Here is a 12,467-nt window from a genome sequence, read left to right as displayed (position 1 = left end):
AAACAACAAAAAAAAAAAAAAAGAATCAGGTTTTCCTCTTGGGTGTGGGCTTTTTGCTTCCGAGTTTTCCTTTGAAGCTAAAGCTGCTCTAGCAGGGGAAGAAGTCTGCCAGATGCACGGGGCATTTTGATACCATGCTGACAAGTCCAAGCAGGATTGGGAATGGAGAGAGCTCAGCTCATGGGAAGAGATAGCAGACAACTCTGTGTCTGGCCAGGTCCTTGCTACCTGGTTGTCTTCCTGAGTGTTTAGGTACACACTGTGACACAAATCCTTGCTTTCCTCCCCATTCCCAGATCCCTCAGCAGGACATTCCTACATGGCATATCCTCATGTGAGGTGACATGTCATAGCTTCCAGGCATGAAGCAGAACTGAAGATCCATAAGGATTGCTCTCCTGCTCCTGCAGGAAGCCGTGACCCTCCTCTATGGGATGTCCACTTATACCAGCCCCAGAAACAATCACGTAGATGATTTGGGCACTCCCTGGCTCATCTCTTTCAAGCAGTGTAGGTGCTGGCTCTTGGCAGTGTCAGCAATACAGCATCACTTTCCCCACATAGCTCCTGGCAGGGCAAATCCAACGTGTGCCTGGAACAATGCTGGCTTCAGGAGAACGCAGAAGAAATGTGGTGGGTAGGGAGTCATTGCACAAGGTTCCTGGGGGAGGGGTGTGAGAGAGAAGAGGGAGCTTGTGGAGATTGTGAAAAGGTGAGCAGGGTGGGAATTGAGAAGGAGATGAGGAGATGGGTATGGAAGCAGAGGATCTGGAAGGAGCTGAAGGTGCCCTGGAGATGCACGGAGACATGCAGGCAGGAGGTGATGGCAGGTGAGGCAGAGGAGGGAAGGCATTATCAGTTGGTAATGCCCTGCTAACGCTCTGCTGTTGGTGCTTTGTCCTAGGGCACTAAATGAGAATATGGCCAATGGCATTGAAGATCTTATCGGGATCCCATTCCCGAACCACAGCAGCGAGGTGCTGTGCGGCCTGAACGAGCAGCGGCACGACGGGCTCCTGTGCGATGTCATCCTCATCGTGCAGGACCAGGAGTACCGCACCCACCGCTCCGTCCTGGCCGCCTGCAGCAAGTACTTCAAAAAACTCTTCACTACCGGCACTTTAACGGACCAGCCCTATGTTTACGAGATTGACTTTGTCAAGCCTGAAGCACTTTCTGCCATCCTCGAGTTCGCCTACACCTCAACCCTCACCATCACCACCTCAAACGTCAAGCACATCCTCAGCGCCGCCAAGATGCTGGAGATCCAGAGCATCATCAATGTCTGCCTTGAGATCATGGAGCCTGACAGGGAGGCTGAGGAGGAAGATGACAAAGAGGACGACGACGACGATGAAGATGAAGATGAAGACGAGGAGGAAGAGGAGGAGGAGGAAGTGGAAGATTTTGTCAATCAGGAGAACCGAACTGATGTGCAAGAAGTAAGCTGCCACCAAAGCCCTTCTGAGTCCGATCTCACTGAAGAAGCTTACACAGAAGCACCTAAAGATTTTCCAAATCACTTCCCAGCCAGTAACTCCTCTGGACACTTGGGCATGATACGAGACTTCTCCATAGAGTCCTTGCTGAGTGAAAACTTGTACCCTAAGGCAAACATCCCAGAACGGAGGCCAGCTCTGTCTCCTTTCGCCCCCAGCTTCTTCCCCCACCTGTGGAACGGCGACTTCAACTCCTTCCCCCAGCTCGAGGAGCCACAAGTAGACAACGGCCCCTTGGATCTGGTGATCAAAAAGAGGAAGATCAAGGAAGAGGAGGAGAAGGAAGACCTACCTCCACCTCCTTTCCCTAATGACTTCTTCAAGGACATGTTTGCCAACACACCAGCAGCTCCCTTAGGGCATATTAAGGCAGAGACTGACTATAGCACTTATCTCAATTTCTTAAGTGCTACCCAGTTTGGAGGAGTTTTCCCCCCATGGTCCCTGGAGGAAGAGAGGAAAATAAAGCCCAAGGCGTCCCAGCAGTGTCCCATCTGTAACAAAGTCATCATGGGGGCTGGCAAGCTGCCCAGGCACATGAGGACCCACACGGGGGAGAAGCCCTATATGTGCAATATCTGTGAAGTTCGCTTTACCAGGTGTGTGTTGGTCACCTCTGCTGTGTGTGGGGAGTGGGGTGGGGCTGGAGGGGCCACATCATAACCCATGAGTGATTTCTCTGCTGCTCATCAGAGAAAACTCACCAGAGTTTTTGTCCCAGAATAAATGTAGGGAGGAAAGCAGGGCATGATCTCTGTCCCCTTAGAAAAAATAAAAAGGGAGGAAGGGAGGGTGGAGGAAGAAAAAGAACCTACTGATTTTTGTGGGTTGTGGATGACATCCACAGCTCACTGGATCCATCCCTTGCTGGACAAAAGCTTAAATAAGTAACAGGATATTTTCAACCTCACCATAGTTCACCACAGTGGGACCAGAGTGAGCTGGAAAACAGATGGTCAAACAGCCAAGGACGCTTCATCTCTAATGTGCTGAGAGATGCACTGAATTGGGAGGGCCATTTAGCCACAGGATGTAATTAGTTTGGGTTTGCACTTTTTGGCATCAGTGTAGACCACAACCAAATTGCACACATTGGGACGTGACAGTATCTGGGCTCTCTGGGCTTTCTGGGGCTGGAGTGGCCCTAATTATTATGTCTTAGTAGCGCAGTTGGGGTCTCAGTCTCTTCCCCAAAGTAAAAAATGGCAGGATAAGGGGAAACGTCCTCAAGCGTCACCAGGGGGTTGGATATTAGGAACAATTTCTTCATGCAAAGCACTGTAACAGCCTGTCCAGGGCAGTGGAGGAGCCCCCATCCCTGAAAGGATATAAAAGATGTGTAAGTGTGACACCTGGGGACATGGTCTGGTGGACTTGGCAGTGCTGGGGAACAGCTGGACTCACAGAATCATGGAATGGTTTGGGCTGGAAATGACTTTAGAGTTCATCCAGTTCCACCCCCTACCGTGGGCAGAGACACCATCCACTATCCCAGGTTGCTCCCATCACTGTCCACCCTAGCCTGGGACACTTCCAGAGATGGGGCAGCTGCAACTTCTCTTGCCAAGTTGTATTTAGCTGTGCAAATGTAATGTTCCAGCCTGAAACCGTGCTCTGCAAAGCTGGGCAAATTTAATCGGTGAGCAGAGACAAATAGATTCCTGGACCTGCTCTTGCTGAGTATAATTAATATCTAATGAGAACAATCTTTACCATAATAATAAAGCTTTCTGACAAGAGCATGGTATTTCAGCTCCTGGCTGCATGTGAGAGAGAGAGAGAGCCCTATTAAGCTGGGGTGAGAAAACCAGAGGAAAATAATCTGCACAGTAGGCAGAGGCGAGCTCCTGACAATGGCCGGACACCTGGGGTGCTCCTGCATTCAGCCTGTCTTTTCTTCTCCTGTCCCTATGATAATATACGAATGGAAGATATGCAGATGATGAGAATTTGACCTGAAAATAAATTTCCATGCTCCCCTCCATTAACACAGCAGACACCATATTATAATGCGGGGAGCATCGTGCCTCGGGCGGGCATGTGCAGTGTGAGCCATCTCACCCTGGTATTTGCAGGGGAAAGGCCACTGCATGGTGATAATTCCTGCCTGCAGGAATTTGGATCTGGCTCCTGCTGGTGCTGCAGCCCCAGGTTAGCACTGTTCTCTCTGTGGGGTGGGTTCAGCCCTGTGACTGGAGGGACAGCCTGGCCAGCCCCATCCTGTGGTCCCTGTCGCTCTCTTGTGTGTGCTGCTGCAGGTGCTAATTTTTGGTGAGGAACTAGCCTGCCTAGATCCATCACTGACATCTTCCCTGTAACAGGAATATAGAGCTGAGCCCTCCCAGAGGGCTTCCAAAGTCATTTACAGGCAAAGGCAGCGTTGTTCACTTAGTTCAGGGAAACTGAGGCATAAAGCCTAATCCAGACAAGTTATATCAGCGTGGTGGTGGAGGTTGAAAACTCCACACAGAGCTGGTCTAGCATCACCCATTACTAATACAGGACTAAACCTGATAGTTTCAACATCCCCCATGTGCTCAGCATCTTCTAAACACAGGGCACAGGGGTAGGGGGACTTCATCCAAGGGGAAAAAAAATCAGAAAACTGAGACTTGTCCAACAGTGCAGTCCCCCAACATGACTAATGAAAACTGGTCTTGTGGGTCACTCCATGCAGAGCTGGGTGCTAGAAGGTGTTTTCTTTCTTTAACACCCTGAGCAAAGTGGATATATTAAAATATTGATTTCTTTTTAAATGCATTTGGAAGGATTTTGAATAGCGTGCAGCTAATTGGCTTTGTTTGGGGTGGGGTTTTCTTAGCTGTTTTCATCATTACTCTGGTGTGAGAGCTCTCTTTTAGGAAAAGGTGTAGTTTTAAGCAAAGTGGAGTGGTTGAGATGCAGAAAGAGATTTCTACTGGGATTTCCTGAGTGCTGCCACTTGGATTAAGTGTTTTGCTCTCGGAGGAGGGGGGGAATCCCATGCTCTCTGAAAGCATTGGACTTGCACCCACGGTGCCTTCACTGGGGAGGTGCAGGCTCAGATGGTCCCTTCTGGGGTCCCCTGGGAGTGAGAGTGCAGGGAAGCAGAGGTTCTCAAATGGAATCTCAGTGTGAATCAGTCCTTTGCAATTCTTCTGCATTTAAGGCACTGTGGAGGTGAAAATCTGCTGGGGAAATGGAGAAGGTATATTTTCCTGGGGTGAGGAGTGCCCCAACCTCCCCAGCAGATCCCTTCCCCTCCACATCAGTGGGGTCTCTCATCCCCCAGCAAGGACCCTGCGTGCACCTGGACCTGCCCCTCCTGCTGCCCACGGACATCTGATCACAGGAAGCAGGACTTCATTTAATGGCTCATTAATTATTTTTTCCTTAAACAAAGACTGCTCAGCTTCTAGTCTGCTTTCCACCCCACTAGAACGCCGGAGAAAGCGGCAAATATTTCAGCTTTTCCACCAAGACAACCCCAGAGTGCTCAAGGAGATACTGTTCCAGCTGGAAAGGTTAACATTATTTGTTCCTATTATTTGTGTTGTGACAGCTCACAGAGCCCTAATCGCTCTCCTAATGCAATTGCATTAAGGTTATTCACACACACAGAGTGCGGATCTCCGTCGGAGCGAGCCTCCAGCCCAGCTCCCAGCTCACAAACCCCGTGTTCCCCATGGCACATCCCCCTGGGGTGTTTCACCACAGAGCACCTCACCCTCCCAGCCTCTGAGCAGCTCCACAAACCTCCCTTGCGTTCCCTGGAGATGCTGCCGGGCCAGGGAGGACTGGGTTTCTCCCTGTCTGCTGCCGGAGATGGGTAATAGCCTGAAAAGAGCTTTGCCTGTATTTACATTATACAGTCCTGGCACGCAGCGTGTTTATTAGGAAAAGCGATCCTGCTAGGTTAAACATTACCTACAGAGGTTTAAATTAAATTATAGGTGGGGTCGGCAGCTCTGCTTTTTATTAACACTGCCCCCCCTTCGCAGCACGAGCCCCCGCGCTCATCCGCGCGCGACTTCGCCGTTCGGGGTGAAATTCTCCCTGCTGCTGCTTTGTCTGCTGCTGAGCACTGGCTCCAGCCCCTGCAGAGAAAATGCACTGTTGTGAAAACCTCGGGGTAGCACCAGATTTAAAGATGCCACAGTGGGAAGTTGACCTGAGCTTGGCACAGGGACTGAGGGATGCATTTTTTTCCGTGTCTCCCTAAAAAATTTGTAGGTGCAGGGCCAGGCTGGGATCAGTCTCCCAAGAGCAATAAAGCATCATCTCGTGAAGAAGTCACTCTCCTGCTAGGGAAACTCCTTTGCATCCTTGATGGTGTGCAGGGATGCCCAGCCCAGAGCTGCATTCCTCACGGTGTGGCCAACACCTCTGTGCTGCTGGGCACGTCACCAAAAACTGTTTCAATATGGGCTGGGTGACAAAAACTAGTTCAGAGGCAGCACCTTACAAGTTTTGAGGGCTTGACCTTCCAGAAGAAACAGATTTTTGTCTGGTTTTTATGTTATATAAATTAAATCATCATAATATATATTAACATTATTTAATTTATAATATAATTATATTTTAAAACAATAATGAATTGTATATTCTTTACTGTTTATGCTAAAATACACCGTATAGTTTTATATGACATATCTGTAATATATAATATATTTTTTTATATCTAATAATGAAATTACTCCACATGTTCTACATATTTTTAGCCTCAATACTATTATGTTGGAGGGTTCATACTGAAATAATTTTGGAAAGCAATATGAATTTTCCCACTTTGCTCTTTACTTGAACACCACTGGTGCAACCCAGGAAGCAATGTTCAGCTCAGCTGGGCCATAATCAGCTTCACTTTTTATAATCATACTCTTTAGCTGTGATTTTGTTTTTTTTGGATTTTGGCTGCAGAAGGAAACATTTATTTTTTTGGGAAAAAGCAGTGATTGGATTGCCCATATGGGAAAATATTCTCGCTTTTAGATGTTCCCCTTAAAAATACGTATATAAATATTTGTAAATAAGTGCCATTGGGATGGATATTACAATATTCCATGGCTGGACTTGAAAAACTTCTCCAAGCTGTGTGGGAGGTTGGATGTGTGCTGGCCTTGGAGACCCTGGCAGGGAAGGGCAGAGAGCCTGGATGCTGCACCTCTGGCAGCATCACCCTCTGTGCTGCTCCTGCTCCAAAAGAAAGCTCCTGAGACACCATGTGGTCACTGCAAGAATAAAAGGAGAGGAAAATCGGCTCCGAGAGGGACTGAATTTAAGCAGTATTGTCCTGCATTTCCAGGTTCTCAAATCCCAACTGATTTCATTATTTGCAGGCTGGAACAGGGCTGTATTTATTTAATAATCCCAGATTTAATTATATATAGATATATTCCCATATTTAGAATCTTGCTTTTTACAAGTATGTGGAAGGAGGATGTAGCCTAGTGGGGATCAGGCTCTTCTCCCAGGGAACAAGGGACAGAACAAGAGGGAGCAGCCTCAAGTTGTGTCAGGGAAAGCTGAGCTTGGAAAATCAGGAAAAATGTCTTACCTGAAAGATCTGTCCGGCCCTGGCACAGCTGCCCAAGGCAGTAGTGGAATCTCCATCCCTGAAGGGATTTAAAAGCCATCTGGATCTGGCACTTGGGGACATGGGTCAGTGGTGGCCTTGACTGGTGGTGTGGTTGGACTTGATGATCTTAGGTCTTCTCCAGCGTTAATGATTCTGTGTTTTTTAGGTTTATTACAGGGATGATTTTTTTTCCCCTCCAATTTGAGCTATTTTGAACTCTCTGGGATGGGCTGCAAACTCCTTACGTGGAGGGCTCTGTGTGTATGGTGTTTTAGTGCCAAGGAAAGAAAAGGCGAACGCGAACATCACCTGCAAGACCATCCATACATTGGGAGAGGCCCTATGATGAGGGCCTTCCCATCTCCACCCTTCCATCACCCTGATCCCAGCCGGGGAGCCAATCCCAAAAAGAGCAATCCCAACCCTTCCGGCCCACACCGCCTGACCAAGCACCTTTTCTTTTGCAGGCAGGACAAGCTAAAAATCCACATGCGGAAGCACACGGGCGAGCGGCCATACCTGTGCATCCACTGCAACGCCAAGTTTGTGCACAACTACGACCTGAAGAACCACATGCGCATCCACACGGGCATCCGGCCCTACCAGTGCGAGTTCTGCTACAAGAGCTTCACCCGCTCCGACCACCTGCACCGCCACATCAAGCGGCAGAGCTGCCGCATCGCGCGGCCCCGGCGCGGCCGCAAGCCGGCGGCGTGGCGGGCGGCCGGCCTGCTCTTCGCGCCCGGGGGCCCGCCCATGGAGAGCGGCTTCATGATGCCGCCCGCGCTGGAGGAGATGAGCGGCCACCTCGGCAGCACGGCCATGTGCCTTCCCGGGCCCAGCCCCAAGCACTTCCTGAGCGGGGCCAAGGCGCCCTTCAGCCTGCAGGAGCTGGAGAGCCAGATCGAAGAGACGCAGATGAAGCTCTTCAGGCGGGCCCAGATGGACATGGAGAGGAACGCGGGCATCTTCGCCTTCGCCCTGGGCCACAATGAAAACCTCGCTGCCCAACCCTTCTTCCCTCTCCCCAACCCTTGGAGCACAGGCTTCAGTGGCTTGGCGGGGCTTGGCCACGTGGCTCCCATCTCAGAGGCCAGCAACTAAACCCGCGCCCGGTCCCACCATGCATCTGCTCCCATCCCAGCAAGGCTCCCACCCACCCTTCTGCATCATCAGGCTCCCGAGAAGCTCTTTGTCCTCTCACTGCCATGGGGCTCGGGGCACGAGGCCGTCCCTGGGGCGAGCAGGGCATGGGCAGGTGCTGTGCCCCATGGCCACCAGCACTTTAGACTTTGGGGCCATCAGGCACTCCCTGTCCCATCCCTCCACTCATGGCTCCATCTGGGAAGGCCAGGCCAGGACTGCTGCTCTCTTGAACACCCCTAAAAATGTCACTTGCCTTAGTCCAGGGCTCGGCCATCACCACGAGATGGCTTTTCTGTGGGAAATGTTCCCCATTTTCCCACACAAGGAGCTCGCTGGACACTGACAAGCCGTCCAGACTTGGGTTTGTTTTGTTGCATTCCTTGGCCCTTTTGGTCAAAAGGACCTTTTTGTTTTCTTTCTGGTTTTGTTTTTTTTTTTTTTCTTCTTAATTAATTCCCATGTCTGGTGACAATATTTATTCTACAAGGGATAAAGGGGAGGTCTAGCAGCCTTACTGGGAGAGGGAGAGAGGGAGGATACTGGCCGCTGCCTTTCTCAGCAGTATATCAGATTTACAGGGCTGGTGAAAGCCCTGACCTGCAGCATGAGTTGGGACCTTAAAAACATTAAAAACATTAAAAAAAAAAAGGAGATTGAACACCTAGCGCAAAGCTAGGTGGAAAAGGGGGATTTTACTTATTTTGGTTCTTTAGCTATTTCAAAGTTTCAAAAGGAGAACCAAAGCCTATTTTGAGTATTTTAACTTCAGTTGCTTGAAAAGGTGAAGGAAAAGTTTTAGAAGAATCAGTAATATTTCAATACTGAGCTTTTATTAAACCCTTGCTTTGAAAAAATGAACAAGTGGGAATTTTGAAATGAAAAAGTCGTTTCAAACCAAAGAGTCAGAATTCGCTGCCGCTGACCATTCAGAAATGTCTGAAGTTCTGTCCTTAATTCCCTCAAATTCTTATGTGATAGTGATGAGAAAAATTTAGAAAACACTCGCGTGTCCCCAAATCTGCAGTGTTGGTGGGAAAAATTCGGGTGTGCAAATATCCCTGCTGCGTGTCTCGAGGGATCTTTCTGGAAAAGATGTTCACTACTGGTGTGTTGATGGTGATAGCATCCTTGACAGCAAGTAGAAATGCTGTTTCTTCCCTGTAGTTGGTTCAAAAGAGAAGGTGGTGACATATGACAGGGTACTCCAAGTTGAAGGTCACTCACATTGGCCAGCAGGTTTGGGCTGACTCCCCAGCATCCCTGCAGACCCCATCTGGTAATTCTTTCGGGGTACAAAAAGTGGCCACTTGGCTGGAATCACCCCGTCCACCTCCTTCAGCCCCAAATCCATGAGCTGCTCTGAAGGATAAAGGCTTTGGTGGCCATCTGCCTCTGATGGCTCCTCCTGGATGAGCCATGGGAGGCAGGCATGGTGGGATCCCACTTCCACCCCTGGCTGAGGTGGGTTACAGTGGTTGTTTTACATGAAACCAACACTTAGAAATGTAAATGTTACCAATTGGGGCTTTTATTTCTCTTTTTACTATGACCTTCCAACGTCAGCAAAGTCGAAGGGAATGCGAGGAGCGCGGGTTCATGAGGTTTTTGGTTTTTCCATCAGTGGCGAGGTGGCTGGATGAGAATCTGCCCACCAGAGGCAAGGAAGGGGACACAGGGAAGTCAAGGATTCCACAGCCCTCAGGAGGGTTGAGGGGCTTCTGCTGTGAGACCAACCATAGCAGAATGGCCCCAAGGAACTGCCCAACACTTGGCTTCCTCCTCCCAAAAGAAATCCTTAAAGACTCCATGTGCAACAAAAGTCAATGGAGAGAAAAAAAAAAAAGGAAGTAAGAAGAAAAAGAAATCTTCTTAAAACTGCATCAAACTTTTTCTTTTTAATCCACATCAACTTCTTAAACAAGCGACGTTTTGCAGATGATTGGTTCCTTCAGGTGTTTTTTTGTCTACGATTTGGAGTCATTGTAAAATATCCAAAGATGCCAAGTACTGTATGATCTGCAAGGACTTGAAGCAAGGTGTTTTTTCTGTCTTGGTTTGTTTGTTAGGTGGTTGGGTTCTTTTTTTTTTTTTCCTATATGTCTAAGTGGGGATAAACCTTTGCAATTTTTCTATTTATAGCTATTTTTATGTGATTGCTTTATGTACAAAACAATGGAAAAAAATCAAAACAAAAAAGTAGAGAGGAACACACACGTACACAAACAAATTTGCCTTAGTTACTCATGGGACAATCACCCTTAACTTTGATTGATGCTAAAAAGCTGATGAAAAAAAAAGAGACTAGATCACTTCATGTATTTATTAAACTGTATTAATTGATGCTTTTAAATTATTAGCAGGACTTGATTCTCTTGCCTGTGGCCATGGTGTGAAGGCAAAGGCGCTGCGGTTGCTGAGCTGCCAGCACAGCCACCCGTGTGGCCTCAGCTCCGTGGATGTTTGCCTGACACCTTTTGGAAAGCCAGAATAATCACTTATTAATTAAAGATTGAGCTGGTATGGGCTCCAGCCCGAGGGGCTGATGCTGATGACAATTATGGAGTTAAGGTTGATTTTCCCGCGTTGGCGCTGGGTTGGGCAGGGCTGGAGGGAGCTGAGCACTGGCTGTGATCACTTTTGGGGTGTAGAGGGATGGTTAGAGAAAACTCTTGTTTCTTCCCGTTTCGGTGTTGTGTGGTGAGTCCAGGCCACAGGTATCCCCGTGGGAGCCCAGCTGAGTGTGAAGGTGCCTTCCTGGGGATCTGCTCCCGTTTCCAGGGCGGGTGTGACGAGCACCAAACCTCGGCTGGAGGGACACGAGCTCTGTCCCAGCTCACGGTGTGGTGGCTTCTGGTTCATCCCACCCTGGCTGCAGCAGGGCAGGGGGATCCTGCCCCTGTGCCCCTGCAGAGCTGCCCCAGCCCTGGCTCCAGCAGCACAAGGAGCTGGAGCTGCTGCAGCCAGTGCAGAGGAGGCCACGGAGCTGCTGCCAGGGCTGGAGCCCCTCTGCTCTGGAGCCAGCCTGGCACAGCTGGGGCTGTTCAGCTGCACCAGAGAAGCTCCAGGGACACCTCAGAGCCCCTGCCAGGGCCTCCAGGGGCATTTTAGAAAAGAGATGGGGCAAACATTTTAGCAGGGCATATTGTCATAGAACAAGAGGAGATGTTTTAAACTGAAAGAGAGGAGATTCAATCTAGATAGAAGGAAGAAATTTTTTACAATGAGGGTGACAAAACACTGAAACAAGTTGCCCAAAGAGATGATGACTGCCCCTGGATCCTTGGAAATGTCCAAAGCCAGGCTGGATGGGGCTTGAAGCAACCTGGGGTCGTGGAAGGTGTCCCTGCCCATGGCAGGGGGTGGGACTGGATGACCCTTAAAGGTCCCTTCCAACTCAAATCTTCTGACGATTCTATGATTATATGAACTCAAATGACACAAAAATGAGCCCTCTAATTCATGTGGCCGCACAAAAATTGCAGAATTCCTTTGCTGTTTTTGAATGAGGTGCAAAAGCCTGGAAGATAAGCTCCAGCTGGGAACGGTGGGACTCATCCCACATTGTTCAGCCATTTGGAGGTGAAGTAAACAGGTGCCCTGAGCCTCTTGGGACACCTACGTGTTGTCCTGCAACCTGCAGTGTGATTCCAGCCTGCCTCTGAAGCCTCCCTGGCTTCTGGTGGAGGGTGATTCACCCTCCCCTGCTGGACCTCCCAGGGCTGGGATGAATCACCTTGGGCACCTCTCTGCCACCTCCCAGCGTGCTGTGCTTTCCCAGAGCTCTCTGAGATAAGGTTAACCAGAGCAGGGATGTTCCCACCAGCACCGCTCCCTCCTCTCTGCTCAGCTCACGGGACGGCCCCTGGAAAAGCCTTTCCCAAGAGGATGGGATGCTGGTACAGCCCAGGGACCCAGGTCAGGGTTTCTGATTTCTTCCCAGGCTGTTTTAACTGGGAACACTATGGGAAATAAAGGTCTGTGTCAAGCCTCCCAAGCCTGGGGACCAGAGATTCATGCTCATGAATCACCCTGCTGCAGTCCCAGTAAAACTTCCCAAGTTCTTATAGCCACAGGTTATTTTCCTTCCTTTACACTTCAGAGAAGGACTCCACAGCATCAGGTGCTCGGGCAGGGGCCCAGATCTGCAGGCAGAGTCCAGAAATGTGACTTGGGAACAAAGAAATACCAATCCCCTCCCAGGGCAGGTGGTTGATTGTTGAGCAGCTCCTCTGTGCTTGGAGCCTACAGGACTGTGGCAGGGTCAG

General features: G+C 49.5%; 1 protein-coding gene across 1 annotated transcript in view; it reads left to right on the top strand.

Annotated features, from left to right (window-relative positions):
- The window catches only part of ZBTB7C (zinc finger and BTB domain containing 7C), a 39,270-nt gene extending 28,219 nt beyond the window's left edge, over positions 1 to 11,051 (top strand). Inside the window, exons 2-3 of the mRNA XM_059492432.1 lie at positions 905 to 2,098; positions 7,524 to 11,051. Coding sequence (XP_059348415.1) covers positions 905 to 2,098; positions 7,524 to 8,160 — 1,831 coding nt within the window. The 3' untranslated portion in view covers positions 8,161 to 11,051. The remainder of the gene's footprint in view (positions 1 to 904; positions 2,099 to 7,523) is intronic.
- Positions 11,052 to 12,467: the final 1,416 nt, after the last annotated feature.

This window comes from Ammospiza nelsoni, chromosome Z, assembly GCF_027579445.1.
Source record: "Ammospiza nelsoni isolate bAmmNel1 chromosome Z, bAmmNel1.pri, whole genome shotgun sequence".
NCBI classification, from domain to species: Eukaryota; Metazoa; Chordata; class Aves; order Passeriformes; family Passerellidae; genus Ammospiza; species Ammospiza nelsoni.
The sequence above is the reverse complement of the archived record's forward strand: the minus strand, read 5'-3'. Positions and strand labels throughout refer to the sequence as shown.